General features: G+C 37.0%; 1 protein-coding gene across 1 annotated transcript in view; it reads left to right on the top strand.

Moving 5' to 3' along the window:
* prkd1 (protein kinase D1) overlaps positions 1-23677 on the top strand; it is a gene marked incomplete at both ends in the record, with an annotated part of 50740 nt that overhangs the window by 26182 nt on the left and 881 nt on the right. The window contains 16 exons of the mRNA XM_079832681.1: positions 2300-2431; positions 2530-2690; positions 2942-2965; positions 7101-7308; positions 11953-12030; positions 12769-12967; positions 14003-14126; positions 14233-14310; positions 14522-14792; positions 15880-15932; positions 16351-16423; positions 16732-16838; positions 20375-20536; positions 20690-20788; positions 21452-21719; positions 23283-23368. Of these exons, the coding sequence (XP_079688807.1) occupies positions 2300-2431; positions 2530-2690; positions 2942-2965; positions 7101-7308; positions 11953-12030; positions 12769-12967; positions 14003-14126; positions 14233-14310; positions 14522-14792; positions 15880-15932; positions 16351-16423; positions 16732-16838; positions 20375-20536; positions 20690-20788; positions 21452-21719; positions 23283-23368 (2123 nt within the window). The remainder of the gene's footprint in view (positions 1-2299; positions 2432-2529; positions 2691-2941; positions 2966-7100; positions 7309-11952; positions 12031-12768; positions 12968-14002; positions 14127-14232; positions 14311-14521; positions 14793-15879; positions 15933-16350; positions 16424-16731; positions 16839-20374; positions 20537-20689; positions 20789-21451; positions 21720-23282; positions 23369-23677) is intronic.

Below are 23677 nucleotides of genomic sequence, written 5' to 3' on the forward strand. Positions count from 1 at the left end.
GGCCAGAAAACGTCCAATTTCCACCAGAAGCAATGAAAAAAAAAACAGGGAAAACAAGTATTTGCATTAAGTCAACTCAGGATGCCTTTTCAGCATCATACTCATTTCCCTGAAGCATTTAATGACAGTTTACAGGTAGTTCAACTTGCAAACATATCTTGGCCTTTAAACAAAAGGCAAAACAATAATTTGAATGAATTGAGGTAATTTAGCTGCAGAATGGCTAATCAGAATGTATTCTACTTGAGCGTGCTAGGGGAAGCCATGTTGGAGAGGAGGCAACATGCGTGCGTTGAGGCAGGCAGTTCTCCCGCTGCGCTCGCCACTCAGCCGCTATTGGTCCTATCAACATGCAGCCAACAAGAGCCAATCAAAACACTCCAACCACCCCAAAAGCTTCCCTTTCATAGTACAATTTGCAAATATAAATAAAGCTGGGTTTGTTTGGAAGGGTTTGGATGGCAATTAAAAATTGTCATATCTCTGGATTTCGTTCTGTTCAGTGGTGCACAGGTTTTTGAGTGAGCATTATTTTTAGATGTTTCAAAGCGAAAATATCTCACGTGGATCTGAATCTGCTTCTTTGTCGTATTTTAAAGCACAACCAAAATGAATCCTCAATTAATTAGTGCTTGACCACGACCCCCTCTAAAGGGACCACCATCTCTAGCCCATTAACCCTGACAGACACACGGTCTGCCCATCTGATTAGAATTAGGCAAGGCCAGAGAGCCTGCTGCCCAGGCCTTGTGGCAGTTCTGTGGAGACGGCAAGAGCGTGCCAGACTGGCCATTGATAGATTGGATTTGGCCCACCCTCTCATCCATCTGCACCCCAAAGATACACATGCCTTGTGGGAGCTCGAAAGAGGATGCTTCATAAAATAAAGATATAACTCCCTCTGCAACATTTGTTTGCCTTTTTAATCACGACATGTTTACTCAGTGCTGCTGGGACTAAGAGCAAAGCAAATTCCCTCATGAAGTCGAAAGTCCAAATAATGCAAACAAAAAATGTGGTTATTTATGTCAGTTGTTATGGGAAAACAACTTTAATTAAGATTTTAATATGTAAATTGGAACTTAAGTACTTGGGATGATCTATGACTCACTTCACTTGAACAACCACAATTACACACAAATAACAGCTGTCTCGGAGTATAAGGTTGTCAAAACTTGAAGTCTCTCATCAGGTATTGCATATCCTTTAACCAATTACCAAGGATTTACATAGATGTTTTTAGCAGATACAGTTTTACCAAAGCCACTTCAAATAAAATGCACAAATCATGTTAATTGCAAGTATTAGGAATGTTAGCTGAGCATAATGAAAAAGATCAAATTTGAATTTTGTAATTGTGATGTGTAATTGCGGTTGTTAAAGTGAAGTGAAGTGAATCATTGATCTTCAGATTTACGCAGCAAATGAGAATACCTGGAACTATCACATATTTAGAGACAAAAGATTTTCATTTTGCTTGAATGTCAAACATGTATTTACTAAATGTTGAAATAAGTGAAAGGATATTTGCGGTAAAAGGGACATGGTTATTTTGAATAATTATGTTACTTAATTGTGTCTCAAGCATCTTTCAGCATTTATTTTTGCACAAATTGCTACACTGTAAAAAAAAAAAAAAACACGGAAAATGTATTGTTATTAAAGGGGCTATATGCGTTTTTCTGAAATTTAAACTCGCAACTGACACCTGTGGCCAAAAAACAGAACTGCTCTCATTTTCTGCTCGCTCTCGCAGCGGTGGTGACGTCACATCCGCAGACAGCGCGGGAAAAGACGACCCGCCAGAAAATAGGAAAAATAGGATACAGGCTTAATAGGTGCACCCACTGTGAGCGGACAAGGTGTCAGTATGCTCATCAGGAGATGTTTGAGTCATAAATGGTAAAATAAAAAGGCTATTGTTACGTTTATTATGGGGAAAAAGTTGCATATAGCCCCTTTAAAAACTAAATAAAAATGAAAAAAATTGCCTTGCCAACTTTTAAAAGTTTCTTTCCCCCCCCAAATTATAGTGTTTTTTTATGTTTTAGTTTTAGCTAACATTAAAATGGGACAAACCAGCTGAACAAAATATCACAGAACTAATCAAATCCATTGTTTATGTGACGACGTGCTGATGTCACTTCCTTGAGGATGATGTCATTAGGGAACCTGGGATTTTACAGGGATAATCCAAAATCTTAACAGGGGTGGTGGACACAAAATTATTATTAATACGTATGAAAATGATGTATGAAATGTACATTTTGCTTTTGTGCATGTTGTTTCCATCTTTCAGCCTCAGCTACTGTGGAGGATTTTCAGATCAGACCTCACGCTCTGTTCGTTCACTCATATCGAGCTCCAGCATTCTGTGATCACTGTGGAGAGATGCTGTGGGGTTTAGTGAGGCAGGGTCTTAAGTGTGAAGGTAAAGGTCAAAACATGCCACTAAACTTCTGTCAGTGTTACATCAGAGGGAGAAACAGACCACAGTGTGATCTTCTTTTGTCACTCTCTTTGTGTTAGGCTGTGGGCTGAACTACCACAAACGGTGTGCCTTTAAAATCCCAAACAACTGCAGTGGCATCCGGAAACGTCGACTATCTAACGTGTCCCTCACAGGCCTGACCAACACTCGCTCTGTATCTGCTGAACCGTCTCCCAGCACCTCTGATGAAGCTTTACTGGTGAGTTTGATGTCAAAAACAGATCAACACCATATTGTATCAGACGTTCCCTCCCTCAGTCACAATTTAGAATACTCAAATGTAAGTGTTCAAATATTAAGACCATATGAATCTTACTAATCTCCAATGTTATTGATATAGATTGTAGATTTGGCCTGTTTGTTCACCCTAAGTGTGTCCTGTTTATTAACACTAGTCGATCTCTGTCTGTCTCTCTCTCTCTCTACCTATCCCCACACATTCCTGCCCAGTCTCCTGTCAGCCCTAGCATGGAGGTAGGCACTAACTAATTCAGCTTTAACTAACCACCTTGTGATATTTTGTCTGTCATACACCCCCTATTGTATACAATATGAAAAAATGAAATCTGTTTGATAAAGGGGTGATAAGCATCTACTATTAATATTTACTGTTTGAATATCTTTGACTATACTATATATTTTGCATATACTTTACCTCTATATCAGGGATGGGCAAACTCGGTCCTGGGAGAACACTGCCCTGCAGAGTTTAGTTCCAACATGAATCAAACACACCTGAACCAGCTAATCAATGCCTCTAGGATTTTTAAAAAGCTACAGGCAGGTGAGTTTTATCAGGGTTAGAGCTAAACTCGGCAGGGCAGTGGCCCTCCAGGACCAAGGGTGCATTCAATTCGACAGGGTCCCTACGCACTGTTCACTGCTCCCTACTCCCTGAGCACGGGATGTCAGTTGAAGTGGACTTCGCTGACAATAATCGCTCATTTGGAACGCCCTGTAACGTCATAAAAGAAAGGCAACGACGGGTGCAGATTATGATATAACATAAATTAATATTGTAATTTACTTTACTTTCAAATTGAAAACCATATAATAAGCATATACATTTACAAAACATACATTATGTATCTAAAAAATATAATCAAAACATTGTCCATTAGTTTTATTAGTTTACTTATAAGTTACCTGTATTGACTATGAACAGATTTGAAGCTGCACCTGTCATTCAATATGAAAATAGGCTACTATGATTTGGTTAACGATGTATAAATGTAGGCTATTCTTAATCAATGGTCTTTGTAGCGTCTCATCTCGTGCGCTTTCTTTCCCAAGAGCAGCTGCATATAACATTCCTGAGGTAAATAAAGTAAAATATAAAAAATGACAGCCCTCAGGTGCTTCTCAACACTTTTAATTTACATATTCATAAAATATAATGTACGAATGTAACAGTTATTGCCATAACCATTCATAAATACTCTAGTTTGTATAATAACTATGAATATTCAAATGCATATGTAAACTCCTTAATCGCAGAGCTGTTTAAAAACTCCGACCAACGGCTCTGCACCATCATAAGTTCAGACAGGTGATGCATGCGACGCGCAAAGACATTTGGGTGTTTTTCACTCTCTACTTCCTGAGAAGTGATGTATCGATGTTCCCTTCTCCCCTTCGTCGTTCGTAGTTCCCTTCGAACTGAACATGTTCGCTCCCTTTGGATTGGAATCTCACTTAAGATGGCGGAATACCCTCTGAAGTCCACTTTGCAGTCCACTTACGGTCGAATGGAACGCACCCCAAGTTTACACATCCCTGCTCTATATACACTGATCAGGCATAACATTATAATATTGTGTTGGGCGACCTTTTGCTGCCAAAACAGCCCTGACCCGTCGAGGCATGGACTCCTCTAGACCCCTGAAGGTGTGCTGTGGTATCTGGCACCAAGATGTTAGCAATCCTTTAAGTCCTGTAAGTTGCGAAGTGGGGCCTCCATGAATCGGACTTGTTTGTCCAGCACATCCCAAAGATGCTCGATTGGATTGAGATCTGGGGAATTTGGAGGCCAATTCAACACCTCAAACCATTCCTGAACCATTTTTGCTTTGTGGCAGGGCGCATTATCCTGCTGAAAGAGGCCACAGCCACCAGGGAATACCGTTTCTATGAAAGGGTGTATATAGTCTGCAACAATGCTTAGGTAGGTGGTACGTGTCAAAGTAACATTCATGTGGATGGCAGGACCGAAGGTTTCAGCAGAACATTGCCCAAAGCATCACACTGCCTCCACTGGCTTGCCTTCTTCCCATAGTGCATCCTGGTGCCATGTGTTCTCGACACATGCACACCTGGCCATCCACATGATGTCAAAGAAAACATGATTCATCAGACCAGGCCACCTTCTTCCATTGCTCCGTGGTCCAGTTCTGATTCTCACGTGCCCCCTGTTGGCACATGGGCACCCTGACTGGTCTGCGGCTATGCAGCCCCATAAGCAACAAACTGTGATGCATTGTGTATTCTGACACCTTTCTATCAGAACCAGCATTAACTTCTTGAGCAATGTGAGCTACAGTAGCTCATCTGTTTGATCGGACCACACGGGCCAGCCTTCGCTCCCCATGTGCATCAATGAGCCTTGCCCGTCCATGACCCTGTCGCCGGTTCACCACTGTTCCTTCCTTGGACCACTTTTGATAGACACTGACCACTGCAGACCGGGAACACCCCACAAGAGCTGCAGTTTTGGAGATGCTCGGACCTAGTCTTCTAGCCATCACAATTTGGCCCTTTTCAAACTCGCTCAAATCCTTACGCTTGCCCATTTTTCCTGCTTCTAACACATCACATCATGAAGAGATAATCAGTGTTATTCACTTCAACTGTCATAATGTTATGCCTGACCGGTGTAAATAACACACACTACCATTCATAATCGGTTTGATTTTCTTTAAAGTTTTTGAAAGAAATCACTTATGCTCACCAAGGCTGCATTCATTTGATCAAAATAATGATACAGTAAAAACAGTAATATTTTTACAATTTAAAAAACATTTTCTATTTGAATCTATTTGAAAATGTAATTTATTCTTGTGATAGCAAAGCTGAATTTTCAGCATCATTATTCCAGTCTTTAGTGTCACATGATCCTTCAGAAATCATTCTAATATGCTGATTTGTTGCTCATGAAAAATTTCTTAACCACTATCAGATGGTTGTGATGCGTAATATTTTCGTGGAAACCATGATCCATTTTTTGCCTCTCTGATGAACAGAAAGTTCAGAAGGACAGCATTTATTTGAAAAAGAAATATTATGTGACATTATAAATGTTTGTACTGTCACAATTGATATATCGAATGTTTCCTTGCGGAATAATAGTGTATTTTCAGTTTCTATATTTATCTATATGTCTAATTATCTTTTGCTGCTACATTTACAGCGAACCCGAGTTCTGACTGTTTGCTCTTATTAAATGTATTGAGCCAGACTTTTTTTTTTCTCTTAAGAGGTTAAGGCCTTTTAACCTGACACCAGGAATGTTGTGGTACACATGTAGAGTTTGTTTGAAGAAAACTGTTAATCGGCTGTTGACGGCAGAATCAAACATCTGTTAGCTGCTCTCTAATCTGTTCCCTACACCTAAGACAGGTTACAGCAAATATACTGCCTCTGTACTTTAGCTGAATTGGGCTGTAAGATTACCTCACCTTTCCCATGAATCTTCTTAAGGCCTTTGGTGAAGTGTACAACACGGCAACAGGAAACTATTGATCATTTTCTTTCTTTAGAGCACATTGAATAGTTGATTATGCACACCTGCGTGATGTCAGATCTATTCACAACAGGTGGTAAGACATCTGCATCTTTGCCAATCAGCAGCACATTAAAGATCAGCTTGATGAGAAAGTTGTTGTTCTGAGTTGATGCAAATTCATCAAAGCTCAGCATATACAACAATCTCCCTCAGCATGAACCTCGTAGAGCCCTTGTGTTTTTGTTCACCTAATCGAGAGCGGGGTGGTGTTGACTTGGCTCAGGTTAATAATACCAGGGAACCTGTGTGACAAATTAATCCTTTTTATTTACTTTTGATAATAGTTATTTGACATTTATCACTAGCATAGTCATAGGTTTGATCTAAAAATGTTTTTTAAAATAGACCATAGAATAGCTCTCAGGGTGGGTTTATTTTTGGAAGTTATTTTTGTATGAATAAAGTATTGGCTAAAATCTGTTAAACATTTAAACTCATATTGCTCAGGGGGAAAAGAAGATACAGTTGTTTCCGTGACAACATGCCCCAATTGTCACACTATATCGGGGTAAGTTGTCACAATGGAAGCTATATATAAATTATATGCAAAATGCACACAGTAAAACAATTATAAAACTTAAAACAATTTATGAAACAGCAAACATGTAAACTGTACTTATCAGACAATTGGTTTGATGAACAAAAATGTAAATAAATAATTGTATATATCATAACATATCAATTCATCATGTGACAACTTGCCCCAATATAAATGTGACACTGAGAACACAGTCGAACCTGTGACATATATCCCTTGTTTTTTGTGAATGTCCTATATTTTTCTTGAAATAGAATGTCTACATTACAATCTACATTATTTGTCCACAGCAAAAAACACCATTGGACATCTTTCCAGGAAGAGGCCGATCCAACTCTCAGTCCTATATAGGTCGGCCAATAGAGTTAGACAAGATCCTGCTGTCTAAAGTGAAGGTGCCACATACATTTGTCATCCATTCCTACACACGCCCCACCGTTTGCCAGCATTGCAAGAAGCTTCTCAAGGGCCTGTTCCGTCAGGGACTGCAGTGCAAAGGTAGGAGCTTATCCTTAACATTTCAAGCTACGGGTGTTGGATTATTGTCTTTATTGTCATACAGTAATTGTTTAAGTGTCTTATTGCTTTTCATATTAAATGGGTCTCATCTAAATCCACTCTGATCTTGATGTTTCCATGTCATTTGAATTATTTTTAATACATTTGTTATGAACCCCCCATTGGATAAGAAAATGGAAATGAACCCCTCATTACCATTTCAAAATAACATCGCAGTTTATTCACAATATCCAAAAAACTAATTACACAAATTATAACATGTACACAAATGTGCTTTTGCTATTATGTGCATGGTGCACTGTATTAGGCAGAGAATGAAGCTCAGAAGGGCTGTGGTCAAATTGTAATACTAGTGAACTGCACAAAATATACTCTGTGTATGTATGTGTATATATATATATATATATATATATATATATATGTGTGTGTGTATGTATGTATGCATTTACTGTATGTACTGTATGTACAGTATGTATGTATGTATGTATGTATTAATATAATATGAAACAAAATGACTATGCATATGCAATATTGGCTGAATTTAGACCTGTACGATTACGGATAAATTGAGAATCACAATTTTTATTTTAGTTTAATTAGTTTAAAGAAGAGATCACGATTCTGCCAGTATCCCTGGATTTGTCGTTCTGTGTCGTTCCCTGGATGATCCACGGCTGTTTTTTTGTTTTGTGATGGTTATTCACAAGTCCCTTGTTTGTCCTGAGCAGTTAAACTGCCCGATGTTCTTCAGAAAAATCCTCCTGGTCCTGCACATTCTTCAGTTGTCCAGCCTCTTTTTCATATTTGAACCCTCTCCAGCAATGACTGTATGATTTTAAGATCCATCTTTTCACACTGAGGACAATTGAGGGACTCAAACACAACTACTAAAAAAGGTTCAAACATTCACTGATGCTCCAGAAGGAAACACAATGCATTAAGAGCCGGGGGGTTAAAACCTATTGAATTTGAAAATCAAGGTAAATTGTACTTAATTTGTCTTCCGGGAAACAAGTATCTTCTGTTGCTTCTGAAGGGCAGTACTAAATGAAAAAATATATATATTTAAACAAAATAAGAAGAATTTGAACATCATCATCCTGTTCAAAAGTTTTCACTTTTGAACACTTTTGATTTTTCTGAAGAACATTGGGCAGTTTAACTGCTCAGGACAAACAAGGGACTCGTGAACAACAAAATAAAACAAAAAAACAGCCATGGATCATCCAGGGAACGACACACAGCACTGAGAATCAATGGTTCAGAAACTTTTTATCAGGGTTATTTTAATAAATTCAGCAATTTTTTTGTCTTGTGGACTTTATGTAAACATTTTTTATGTAAAATATCTTATTCAGGACAGTACTAAATAAAAAATTATATGCATTTTACATGATCCCTCTAATTTAGTTAAAATTATTCCCATTTTTGGGGCATTTTAGGGCAAGCGGTTCACAAACTTTTATATATATATATATATATATAAAAGTAAATATATATGTATATATATTTAAATAAATATAAATGTATAAATTATTTTATACATAAAAAAAAAAATATTTAAAAAAAAATAAATATAAATGTAAATATATATATATATATATATATATATATATATATATATATATATATATATATATATATATATATATATATATATATATATATATATATATATATATATATATATATATATATATATATATATATATATATATATATATATATATATATATATTTACAGTTGGTTTGAAAGAATGATTTAATGACTCACTTGTTTTATCACTGGATGAATCTTAACTCTTTCCCTGCCATTGAACTTCTGAAAGGGTACTGAATCTCCAGATCAAAACACAGGAAAGAAGAAGCAGAAACAAGAGATATCATATGTAATCATATGCATATGTAAAATAACACGATCATCAATTTTTAAACGGCATACAAATCAAAACTGCCTAATGTTCCTGAATTAAATGTCGACCTAGGATGAGCTATAGGACAGTGCAAGATTTGGGGGTGTTGATGGATTCGATCTTCTCCATCTATGTTTTGATCATCGTTCTGAATCCGATCTGGATGTAGTCTTTGACAAAAAAAGCTTTTTGCTCAAAATGTTATTTTTTGTAACAATATTTTTTATTTTTATGAAACTTACCCACATACAAAAGAATGCATGAAGCTAAAATAAAACAATGTAATTCATACAATCCTTATTTGAACCATCAAGTTACTTTGGATCAGTGTTTATATCACAACTTTAATATTTTATCCCAGTACTTCTGTGATCATTTGAATTATTGTGACACAGAAATAATAATACTGTGTGGTTGTAAAGACTTTTCCACACTTTTCCCCTGCATGGTACCTTTTGGGGGGTTTTCCACTGTGTACAGTACCTAGTACCTGGCACTTTTTTACCACCTTGGTTAAAGTTCCAAGCAAGCCATACCAACACTAGAATGTGACATGTAAACACTGCAGATCACTGATTGGTCAGAGGGAATCGTCACTACCAGACACTGTCCCGCTAGATTTAAAGAGTCAGCAACAGTTGAGTCGTGCCGAGCCAAGAACGCAATCTTTTGATGATTAATCGTGAATCTCTACCTGAATTTTAAATAGCATTCAACTGACTATTTCTGCCATATAAAATACTTCATATCAAATGTTTAATATAGTGCATACAGGTTTTTTTTTAACATTTAGGGCCAGATTTCCTAACAGCTTACGCCAGCGCAAACCCTCTTTTGGTGTTAAAAAAAACTACTGTCGGGATTAGAGACACGCAGTGATAAATTAGCGCTGAAAAGGCATGGACAGGGCTATTTTTGCGGCTGACCTTATTGCATATGCATTTATAGGAGTTTCCTTTCAGGCGCAAAATTTATGGGAGGAGAGTATTTAATGCGAGAGATTATGAGATTAGAGATAAAAGAGAGATTATGCAAGGTGATTTATTAAGGTTTGCGCTTGTCAATTTACTGGTATTTGCACTATTATTTACTGCCCAAAAGAATCATGTCTTAAACCAGAAGCTAATTTGCACTACTTTTGGTAGATTGTGTCATTATGCAAATGTGTTCTTTAATTTGCACGTCATCAGTAGATCATGCACAGAACTTCCATCTGCGCTTTTATGGGATTGCGCTCTCACACTAATTTGCCCTGAATAGTAAATCTGGCCCATAATATGAAAAAGTACTATGCAAATATTAGCTTAAAGGTGCACTATGTAAAAATTCTTCAGTAAAATATCCAAAAACCACTAGGCCAGTGTTATATATTTTGTTCAGTTGAGTACTTACAATATCCCAAGTGTTTCCAATGTGAGAAATTGCTATTTTAACCAATGAACCGGGATGTGTGAGGGAGTCGCCTGTCAATGGCGTCAAATCTGCGCTCCCTCGGATTCCGTTTTTATTTTGCAGAAACGCTTTCATCTCACTGCAGTGTGCAACAAGTGTCATAGCAGCCACCGAGCGAACGCACAGAGAAATGTCATAACGTAATTTTCAACACACTCCGATGTATCTAATATGATATATAAAACGGAAATGGCGCTGATGACTGTGTCATAATAAAAGTCCCGCCGGCGACTATGCCATAATAAAGGTCCCGCTGCTTGCGAGGCTTGTGTTGCGCTCTTCTTATTAACAATCGCTCCTGCTTCTGCTTCATACTACAGTAACGTTAAAAATCACATCCACGAACATGATTTCTGCCCGAGTCCTATCCCGATTCTTTTCCACCGGCTGTGAGGTGAAGACCACATGTCCCAAGATTCTGCGCTCAAACGTGGTGTCATCAAACTACGACTTTGTTTTGAATAGGCGACCTGTAGTGGACGGAAAAGTTACATAGTGCAGCTTTAATTAGATATAGCATATTAGCATACAACCTACTATTTCTGGCATATAAAAATACTTCACCATGTTGAATGTTTAATTTAGTGCATGCTAGAAATAAATTGGTTATTTTCTGTTTATTTTTAATCCAGTTTAGCGTGAAAACCTTTGGCAATATGACGAAATAATCAATAGCAATAGAGATGTTAAAACGGTGTTCTATGGTTGTGTACTGGCCATTCTGGCGAACGTAGTAGATCAAATGTAGCATTCCATGCAGAAATAAAATGTGCATATGGCACAGCAGTACATAATACATGTTACAAAAATAGCAGGTGTAGCATTCCAAACATAGCCTATCCAAACATGCCAATATTTAATGTATTTATGCTTGCTTCCCAGATCCGACATTCTGATAACACCGTACAGTTGAACAGATCATAGAATTTGTTGATCCTTTTGTGTCATCTAGAACAGAGCATAAATATACTGTGACACAACAGCTGCTTTTATATACGATGTGTTTGTGTAAGAGGAATATATGGCATGTGCCAAGCAGTAAAGAGTGCAGTTGGCTGGGCTGTTACAAACAGCTTTAATGTTCATGTGTTCAATGTGCGAGGTCTCAGCCTGTCAGCCACCGGCACAACAGGAACTCATATGTTTACGTGCCAGATTGGTAGTAAACTCTCTCCCTCACTCCCCCCTTTAACTCGTTCTCCCTCTCTCTGTTGCTCTGTCATTCTTCCCTACTCTCTTTTCCCTCACACTGTCTCAGATTGCAAATTCAACTGCCATAAACGATGTGCACCCAAAGTGCCAAACAACTGCCTCGGAGAGGTGTCAAGAAACGGAGGCAAGTCTAACTTTAGAGTCTTCATGCGAATCAATGATCAACACTGCATTTTCACGACAAAAACAACAATATTTATCTCACTAAACATTAAATGCTATGCGAACATCATATTCCATATGTAACAGTGTGCTCAGATGAAAAAACTAGAGTGATGTTGTTAGACTGAACCTGTTTGTTTATATCACTGAAGCTGATTAACCTAAAATTGAAATTCTCAATAATTTATATTATTAGTTATAATACCAGGGGGAAAAAAGCAGATGTATAGTAAGCATAACATTTGTTGTAAAGGCTAAAGAGCATAATGATATAACTGCAAAGGGGACTCTACTAAATTTTCAACTAAATATTCAAATACATTTTCAACTAAATTTCTGATCTGCCTGCATTGTCACTATATGATAATTGAAACGAGCTGGATAACATCACCGTTTTCTCCAGAGCGGCTGTACGGCCGAATCAAATTCTGTTGCTTTATTTTCCTGTCTAACACTGTGAAGCTGCTTTGAAACAATCTGCATTGTTTATTCCCTATTTGTATTATAATATAATATTATTAACATTACTCTGTACTTTTCTGAATGGAAATTTAAAACTGCTCATTTTCAGGTTCTGCTTTCTAGGGATGGTGGTGTTAAAATTACAGCTTTTTTGCACACATACGTCACGTGACTTACATTGTCTTGCTATGCTTTACGTTTCTGTTCACTTCAATGCCCTTCTTATCATGGCTCACAGATCTGTTGAGTCCCGGTGCTGAATCAGATGTGGTCATGGAGGAGGGTTGTGATGACCATGACGGGGACAGACATAGTCCACTTAACGATGACCTGGAAGAGTCTCTGGTGGCAGACTCCGCTGCTCTTTTGGAAGCTGGACATGGTGACCTTGGAGATTTCCAGGACCAAGACCCAGATGAATCCAACAGAATCATCAGGTAGCTCCTCTTCACCTCTAGAAGCACTACAAACAAAACAAATGTCACAAATCGTTCCAAAAACTTAAATGACTACAAATATACATTACCGTTCAAAAAGGGTTGGTAAGATGCTCACCAAGGCTGTTTATTTGATAAAAAATACAGTAAAACTTTTTTCTATTTAATATATTTTAAAATGTAATTTATTCCTGCGATGGTAAAACTGAATTTGACTGAATTCATAGGACCCTTCAGATTTATTATCTTATTATCATCAATATTGAAAACGTCTCGTTTACGTATGTCGGAACGGCTTAATATTGCTGTGGAAACTGTGATAAAAAAAAATTCTTTGAAACTTCAAAAGAACAGTAATGTAATGCTTCCTTGCTGAATAAAGGTATTACGTTCTTTAGTGTAACTATTACAGTATAACTGACATTTTATCAAATAAAAGTACCTAATAATAAGGACAAATGCATAAAATAAACCCAGCCTGATCTGCCGGCGATTTGATTTCGCCCTGCAACTCAGTCTGGAAACCTGTACAATCATTTCTACTGCTTCTGTTACACTTTTGCGGGAACCAATCACAGACGGGCTTATCCACCTGGCGCGCTATTGGCGGGTTTAACACGATGACGGATAGAGAAGATGGGTCGTTGCCCGTTGATCACGCCTCTCATGGTCTGATTGGTTGAAGAACTATCCAATTGCGTACAGAGTCATTTAATTGTGCAGTAGAAAATACATAGCAGACTCCCCAGACCAATGTTCAATCTTAAATTGAGCTATGTCTGGTGACAGCCAGACAATAAAATACATTCCCAAACAGGACATATACAAGAACAACAATAAAAACTGAACGTACAAGTAGTCTTGCTGTGTTCTGGGTAACAATTTAAGCTAAAACATGTTGTTGTCTGTTCTTATCTTTGAGGTCAAGTAGAAAATAAAAATAAGAACTTAACAGTGAAGGTATTTGAATGCTATGAATCCTGACCTGCAATTGACATTTTCTAGAAGGTTTTGACATGTCACCGTGTTTGTAAGCCCTTCCACCAGCAACAACATCCCACTTATGCGGGTGGTTCAGTCTGTCAAACACACCAAGAGGAAAAGCAGCAGTGTTATGAAAGAAGGCTGGCTTGTGCATTTCACCAGCAAAGACACAATGGTAAGTTCTCTGGGTTTCCATTATAAACCTTAAGAATTCGTATGTGAATTACCAAGTGATCACTGATAGTTTCTCGTATATATGTTGTTTTTTCCCCCCACACTAGCGTAAGAGACATTACTGGCGACTTGACAGCAAGTGTATTACCCTGTTCCAGAATGACACTGGGAGCAAATACTATAAGGTGACTTCAAATATCAGCTTGACACTTGAAACTCACATTAGCAGATGAATCTAGGAAGTATCTAGAGGGCTTTCATCATTTCTTTAGAGAACATTGATAGTTTCTCTTGATAGGTTTCATGGATCACTGCACAGATCGGGTCCACATGCATGTCTCTGCAACATCATTGAGGTTTCATCTTTCAGATAGACCTCTGAACTCTCTCCAACAGGAAATTCCTCTATCTGAGGTGCTGTCTCTGGAACCGGCGAAAACATTCAACCTTCTCCCTGAGGGCGCCAACCCACATTGCTTTGAGATTGCCACGGCATCTCTGGTGTACTATGTAGGAGAGAACCTGGCTACGACGGGCTACGGAAGCAGCGTGCTTGTTAGCGGCGTGGGACAGGACGTGGCCCGCATGTGGGAGATGGCCATCCAGCACGCACTTATGCCTGTCATCGCCAAGGGCATATCTCACGGCAGCCATCACAGCTACCACAGTATGAACTTCATGGTGAAACATTTAAGGGCTTGTCCTAAGACCCTTAGAATGATTCTAAGGGGGAAAACACTACAAATACAGAAATGCAGTGCAGTATTATCCCTTTTCTAGATTTCTAGGCTTTGCTTCTGCCAGAAAACTTCAGGGCATATGCTGTGTCCGAATTTGTGCATGAGTATGTACTGTATTTGAAAAATACCTTCTTGCTCATTATTAAAATACATTCTATAAGAATGCAGGAGTATATTATTAATACAATCCATACATACTACATCTGGCATATTGGCATTGCTATGAAACATGCAATATTAACTGCGCTGCAATTTTCAGCTATTTGCAACTCCTCTCTCACTTTTTTCAGAAATTATATCTATAAATCACATCCAGACATTCTGGCTAATACACTATTTTATGGCTCTTTATTACACCCCATAAATGTATTTAATCATGTTTATGATGATCAACTGGACAAAAATTAAATACAGTGAAAAAGTGTGCTTGCCACGCCCAATCTTATTTTAGTATTACTTATATAGTATCATAGTATCTATTAATATTTTAAAATCAATTTTATAATTATATTACAATTTTTAGTTTTTTTTATTATTTTTGTTTTGTTTTTTACTTTTGTCTTTTAGTTTATATATGTATATATATATATATATGGCTTTAATTAATTTTTATTTCAGATGTAGCAATTTTGGTTCTTCAACTTATTTTATTTCAGTTTTTTGCTAGTAATCATTTCTAATTTTCGTTTAATTTGTTTGACTTTTTCATGTTGTTGGACTTTGAATATTTATATTAAATTTTATTTCAGCTTTATTTCAATAATGAAAACACTGGGCGCCCTCACATCAGTATCGTGCAGGTTTCATTTCTAATTTGTTTTTGAGGTTGTTGGGGTTTTTTTTTTTTTAGATGCTTTTGAAAAAACTCTTAAAATGTATTATGTATTGTCAAGTATTTCTTTTCCAGGTAGAATAAATTAGTAAAAGGTGTAAATCTGAGGCTGTGGCATTCAATACAAGAGAGACATAATGAGATTTTTGTTTTGTTTTGTTTTGTGTTTTTTACACCAACAGAAGAGATCTCCATTAGCATCTCTGTATCCAACTGCCAGATCCAGGAGAATGTGGTAAACATTTATGCTTTTTTATATTTGGAGACGTAATATCTCATATTCTTTCTGTATCAAGCTTTCTGTTTCTGTGTGCTAGAGCTCACTGTTCCTGTCGGTTTGCCGATACCTGCAACCTTGAGTTCCAGTGTGATATAAACACACAATGCCTCTTGGAGATTATTTTGATTACCTGCTTGGCCATGGGGTTGCCATGGTTACTCAAGTCTTTCTGACACAGTCCTAGTGAGATGTAGAAATACTGTAGCTCTTTAGGCTACTGGTTTGAATTCAGCCATTGTTACTGTACAAAAAAATAAATAAAGTCTAGCTCCGAAGAAATCTGATGTATCAAGCATTCTGAGCTTAGGGAACAGCCCATTTTGGCACATACGCTTACATTTTGTAATTTCTTACGCATTTGTTTTTCTTACAGGATATTAGCACAGTGTATCAGATTTTCCCTGATGAAGTACTTGGCTCTGGGCAATTTGGCATTGTCTATGGAGGTAATGTTTCAGTCTATTTACAGGGACTTCTCTGACATGGGCTCCCAGTGAGTGAGGAAATGTTTTGGAATCTGTATACTAGGAGAATGTTTCATACATATTTTACTGTATTTAAATATTGTAATATTTAAATACGGTACAGAACTAAAGAACAAATGTGGTACAATGTAATACAACGATCAATGAATGTACAATGAGGATAAACTTTATTTAAATATTTACAGTAAATAGCCATTTACATATAGCCATACTTCATATCTAATTAATGAATGACAAAAATGCACATAATCCTTTCTGATATAATGCAGGGAAACACAGAAAAACAGGCAGAGATGTTGCCATCAAGATCATAGATAAGCTGCGATTTCCCACCAAGCAGGAAAGTCAACTGCGCAATGAAGTTGCCATTCTTCAGGTAAATACGATACAAAGATATATATATATATATATATATATATATATATATATATATATATATATAGAGCGATTAATCACATCCAAAATAAAAGTTTGTGTTTACATAATGTGTGTGCGTGTACTGTGTATAATTATTATGTATATTTGAATACACACACATACATGTATATATTTAAGAAATATTTGCAGGTATATACTGTTTATATAGCCTGACAAGCCAGACCCACATCAAGATGTTGGGTCTGGGAACACACCATTGGCAGGGCTCAATCCGAGGGGCAGGATAAACGGTTGTCTTTCAAATTCCCTCTGCACGCAATAGGATAGCGCTACAACCAACCAGAGCAACGAACAAGGTGAAGAGGAGCTAGTTGATAGATTAAACTTTCGCCGTATCCGGTCGGCAAAACTCTGAACACATCTTCCTTTCTTAAGAATGACTTCAGTGCCGTTCTTTGCTCTTTTCTCAAAGAAAAGCTTAACTCCAAATCTTCCAGAGTCGCAGCCAAAGCAGTTTCGAAAGGCCGCTGTTTGCCAGCTTCTTTGTTTACGAGTAGCACACAGAACCGCGGCAACTCTGCCGTCATTATGTTAAGCCCGCCCACCGACTCTATACACGATGTGATTGGCCTGACCAGAGTTTGGTTTTTCCAGCTCGCAAGCCAACGGAGAGTTGCTAGACTACCCTGGCTGCAAATTACATTTGCTGCCGCTAGGGTGCATCTAGATTTCTAGACTACTGTTTATATGTTTATATCATTTATATTATATACAAATATAAATATTTTATATATAAATACATATTTTTCTTAAATATATACAATAATATAATAATTTCACAGTTACTCTCTAAATTAATGTAGAAACAACTTAAAGACAGTATATTTTAAATATTTGTTGTAATGGCATCTTTTTATGAATGAATGCCAGTATCACTGATACTAATACTCACATAGACAGGACATTGACAGCGCTTTCTCTTTTGTCTTGTTGCGCTTGAATGGTTTAAAAGCATTTACATGAATAAGAGCGTGATCACATAATGTAATGCCTGTCAATGGATGACAGAAAAAACGGATGCTGCATTAATTGTGTAAAATATATACGCATTAAACTGAAAAAAAATTTATTGCATGTGTTAATTTTGACAATATCCTAGTAATATACACTCACCTAAAGGATTATTAGGAACACCTGTTCAATTTCTCATTAATGCAATTATCTAATCAACCAATCACATGGCAGTTGCTTCAATGCATTTAGTGGTGTGATCCTGGTCAAGACAATCGTCTGAACTCCAAACTGAATGTCAGAATGGGAAAGAAAGGTGATTTAAGCAATTTTGAGTGTGGCATGGTTGTTGGTGCCAGACGGGCCGGTCTGAGTATTTCACAATCTGCTCAGTTACTGGGATTTTCACGCACAACCATTTCTAGTGTTTACAAAGAATGGTGTGAAAAGGGAAAAACATCCAGTATGCGGCAGTCCTGTGGGCGAAAATGCCTTGTTGATGCTAGAGGTCAGAGGAGAATGGGCCGACTGATTCAAGCTGATAAAAGAGCAACTTTGACTGAAATAACCACTCGTTACAACCGAGGTATGCAGCAAAGCATTTGTGAAGCAACAACACGCACAACCTTGAGGCGGATGTGCTACAACAGCAGAAGACCCCACCGGGTACCACTCATCTCCACTACAAATAGGAAAAAGAGGCTACAATTTGCACAAGCTCACCAAAATTGGACAGTTGAAGACTGGAAAAATGTTGCCTGGTCTGATGAGTCTCGATTTCTGTTGAGACATTCAGATGGTAGAGTCAGAATTTGGCGTAAACAGAATGAGAAAATGGATCCATCATGCCTTGTTACTGTGCAGGCTGGTGGTGGTGGTGGTGGTGTAATGGTGTGGGGGATGTTTTCTTGGCACACTTTTGGCCCCTTAGTGCCAATTGGGCATCGTTTAAATGCCACGGCCTACCTGAGCATTGTTTCTGACCATGTCCATCCCTTTATGACCACCCTGTACCCATCCTCTGATGGCTATTTCCAGCAGGATAATGCACCATGACACAAAGCTCGAATCATTTCAAACTGGTTTCTTGAACATGACAATGAGTTCACTGTACTAAAATGACCCCCACAGTCACCAGATCTCAACCCAATAGAGCATCTTTGGGATGTGGTGGAACAGGAGCTTTGTTCCCTGGATGTACATCCCACAAATCTCCATCAACTGCAAGATGCTATCCTATCAATATGGGCCAACATTTCTAAAGAATGCTTTCAGCACCTTGTTGAATCAATGCCACGTAGAATTAAGGCAGTTCTGAAGGGGAAAGGGGGTCAAACACAGTATTAGTATGGTGTTCCTAATAATCCTTTAGGTGAGTGTACATGCTAATAAGCAACTAGTTTATAGTGAGAATTGGACCCTAAACTAAATTATTACCATATGTATATATATGTATATACATGTATATATATATATATATATATATATATATATATATATATATATATATATATATATATATATATATATATATATATATATATATATATATATATATATATATATATACATATATATATATATATACATATTATATATATATATATATATTATATATATATATATATATATATACATATATATATATATATACATATTATATATATATATATATATATATATATATATATATATATATATATATATATATATATATATATATATATATATATATATATATATATATATATATATATATATATATATATATATATATATATATATATATATATATATATATATATATATATATATATATATATATATATATATATATATATATATACAGTCAAACCACAATTGATTCCTTCAAAATGTTCTCACGTTATCGCAGTTTATTCACTATAGTTTGGAAAATAGTAATAAAAGAACTCAAGAGTTAAACTGTATCAGAACAAATTCATCTTGATTATGTCAGATAACCCGAAAGGTATGTAATGGATTACAATCAACATCAGCTTTCAGCTGTTAAATACACAATTAGATAATACCAATTTAGGTCTACCAGTTACCAAGCAATGCTTCATTTTGTTCAGTCTGTGGTGTAAAAGGTCACATTAGCAATTAAAGAAAAAAACACTTAAACAAAACATGGTCAGGTCAAAGTGTCTGAATAATTAGTTTTACTGGTAGTCCACTGTATGAAGAATTTTTGGGTATAATATGTCACAGTTTACTTTATTTTGCTATCCTCACTCACATAAATGAACTATAGAGTCCTGCACCCACTAGTAAAAAAATATATCTGGTGTCTGAATCATTTTTGGTTTGACTGCATATATATATATTTAATATGTGCATTTACTATTTCTAATAATAACAAATGAATACAGTATATTATTGATAATATTTTAAAGGCATATTAAATCCAAATTTGTCCATAAAAATTATTTAGATTAAACATTTATACAGGAATTTTGTCATTTTATAATTAAATATAGATGTCATAACTGTCTTCTGCAGAACCTCCACCATCCCGGCATTGTCAACCTTGAGTGCATGTTTGAGACACCAGAGCGTGTCTTTGTTGTCATGGAAAAGCTCCATGGCGACATGCTGGAGATGATACTGTCAAGTGAGAAGGGAAGGCTGCCAGAACGCATCACCAAGTTTCTCGTTACGCAGGTACATCTCACAGCGCAACAATGGCAGAATCGGTATACAACACAATCCCATATAAATATTTGAAAATAAATGGGAAAGCATTGCATTTTAATTTACAATTTCATTCGTTTTATTCCATATCGAGATAATAACGCTGTTCCCCTCCTTTCCCAGATTCTCGTCGCTCTCCGCCACCTTCACTTCAAAAACATCGTTCACTGTGACCTCAAACCTGAGAATGTTTTGTTAGCCTCCGCTGACTCTTTTCCACAAGTGAGTAAAACCCGAACAGAACGAGAAGCGACAACAAAAGAAAGGAAATATCTGAATGAAGTGAGGCCACACCGAAATGAACATAAATGGATCTGTTTTTGTAAATGTGCAAGAATAAAAGATGGTAATTATAGCGTGTGTTCGAGGCACAGGGTTGTGTGTGTCTCTACATTCTAATGAAAGATTTCTAAATTATCCTCCCATTGTTTCTTCTGTCTACTGCACAAGCTTGTCTCTGGAAGCTCTCAAGCAGAAAGATGAGCGCAGGCAAACATTTCGGAAGAATACTAAACAAATCACCGCGTGTCATTTACAAATATTTTGCAGAGGTGGAAGCAGAGCTAGAGCTGTCAGCATCTGAGCTCGTGTCCTCAGGTGCTTGTTGCTGTGCTTAAGCGAACGTTTCCGAGGTAGAGAGCCTTAGATCAGCAGGAGATACATTGTAACCACATCCAACCGGGTGATAATTTCACTCGACTTTCGTTCAGACCGTGACAACTGATCATTACGGCGTCTGTGGTGTTAAAAGCTAGCGCAAGAACAAAAGGATGTTATTTTTTGGGTCTTTTGTGCATCTCAGTCCTAGTCGAGTAAAATAGCCAGTTCCTCCTGGTGGTGTGTCTGCTTATTGTGAAGCTCATTATCCCTGGGTTTGTCTTGCAGGTGAAGCTGTGTGATTTCGGTTTTGCACGTATTATTGGTGAGAAGTCTTTTAGGCGTTCGGTGGTAGGCACCCCGGCGTACCTAGCCCCGGAGGTGCTTCGAAACAAGGGCTACAACCGCTCGCTGGACATGTGGTCCGTGGGTGTCATCGTCTACGTCAGTCTCAGTGGAACGTTCCCCTTTAATGAGGATGAAGACATTCACGATCAAATCCAGAATGCCGCTTTCATGTACCCACCCAACCCCTGGAAAACAGTGACCCCAGAGGGTAAGTTTTGGGGGAATGTGAAGTTTAAAGGGATAGTTTACCCGAGAATGAGGAACCTACCTGTATGAGGAAAATAAAAGAATATATATGGTATTTTTTAACGGTCAAAACAATGAAAATCATTAGGGGGAGATGTTGTGTTGGACCCCATTGACTTTCATTGCACAGACCAATACAGTTTTTAAAAATCTTTGTTCATGTTCCACAGAAGAAAGATTAGATTTTGTAGTACATAGATTTAGAAAGGTTGTGAAATCCTGAGATGACTATTTAAACCAAGTCAGCTAGCTGTATTAACCTCTCTAAGCTGGAAGCGATTTAGAGTCCGATATGTGCGTGTTAATCCTCAAAAATGTAAGCGGTAATCCAGTCACAGAGCCATTTCTCGAATCCCATCTCACATACGAATAACCTTATTAGGATATTTATTGTGAATTAACTTCTATTAGCTAATTTCACTGCCAATGTACAAATATGACCTCTATGTACTGCTATTTGTGCTAGACGTTAAACTCTATTTTGAAGTCATACTTCAGCTTGATGTTCCTGTTGAAGCTCCGGTCGTTCTAATTATCACATACGCATCGCATAGATGACCTCAGCTCACCCAAATCATTCTTACTTGGATCGTGGTTCATGATCTAGGGAGATATGGTCAGTATTAATTCAAAGTAAAGGCGTGAATTGAGGTCTTGGATAGGTAATGTTAACGTTTAAGTCATACGCAACCTGTATGAATAGAATTGACCTTCATCTCATTACCTTAACTAGATTTTTGATGCCCTCACCTTTGACCCTGTTTATTTACTAATGCCCTCTTTCTTCCTCATTAAAATAGCAAGAGAACCAGAGAGCACACTTTACTTACTTGAGAACACTGGCAATTGGAACAAATTATTCACATAGACTTTTATTTATTTATATAGTTTGGCTGGTATCAAGTATGGCCATTTTAACAATTACTTTCTGTTTTTAAAACTGTTTTAATTGAATTTGTTGCCGTTTACTGTGAAGTGAAAATAATTAATTGGCATTACAGAGTATCTCAAAAGCGCTTTATAAAACAAATGGAGAAATTACAGAACAAATTAGAATTTAGATTCATTTTAACTGCAATGCATGTACATTTTTCTCTGTAATTTATATATAATAATTTAAATATAAATACATTTCACTATATATTCAATCTAAAAAACTTGTGTAGAAACTCTGCGTGCTACCAAGCTGATGGTAAACTGTGTAAATGTGGGAGAGAGAGAGAGTTGGAGGAGAAGGAAGGGGAAAAGAAAAGATGAAGAGAAGAGAGGGCAAGGGTTAAAGAAAGAGATTGGTGAGAGCGTGCTCAATTTTTGTTACGACCCATTCATGTGTATAATGCCAAGCGATCCCTCAGACTAAAGCGCAGAGGCCTCAAGGTTAAGAAACTTTGGAGTGTCTCGGAAATTTGTGACCCCTGAAATAATGTTAACATGATGTTGGTTTTGCTCATTATCCCTCTGGACACAAAATCCCTCAGGTTTTCCACCACAGTCCGGTCACTGACAACCTGTTTTGTTGTTACAGCAATTGACCTCATTAATAACCTGCTGCAAGTCAAAATGAGGAAGCGCTACAGCGTGGACAAGTCTCTCAGCCATCCCTGGTTACAGGTTAGTAGATAATGACTTTGATATGCCATGTGTTAAAAGAACTATGATATACGCACAAAAAAAAGTTTAGTTTTTCCCTCACAGACGCATTAGGCGGTTCAAATAGACGTGGAATTACCCCCTCATGTCTGAGTTAGAGAATATTAACGTCTTAACAAGACAATAATAACCCGTACTGGTAACTTGCAAAATAAGTTTAGAAATTTGTATAACATCTACATCATCTTTCCAACCATTTTTACTCTACTTTTACATTTTTAAATGAACCTTTGAAATAAATAAATATACAATAGCAAACTGAATGTAATG

Source organism: Gobio gobio (genome assembly GCF_949357685.1).
Source record: "Gobio gobio genome assembly, chromosome: 13".
In the NCBI taxonomy this organism is placed as follows: domain Eukaryota; kingdom Metazoa; phylum Chordata; class Actinopteri; order Cypriniformes; family Gobionidae; genus Gobio; species Gobio gobio.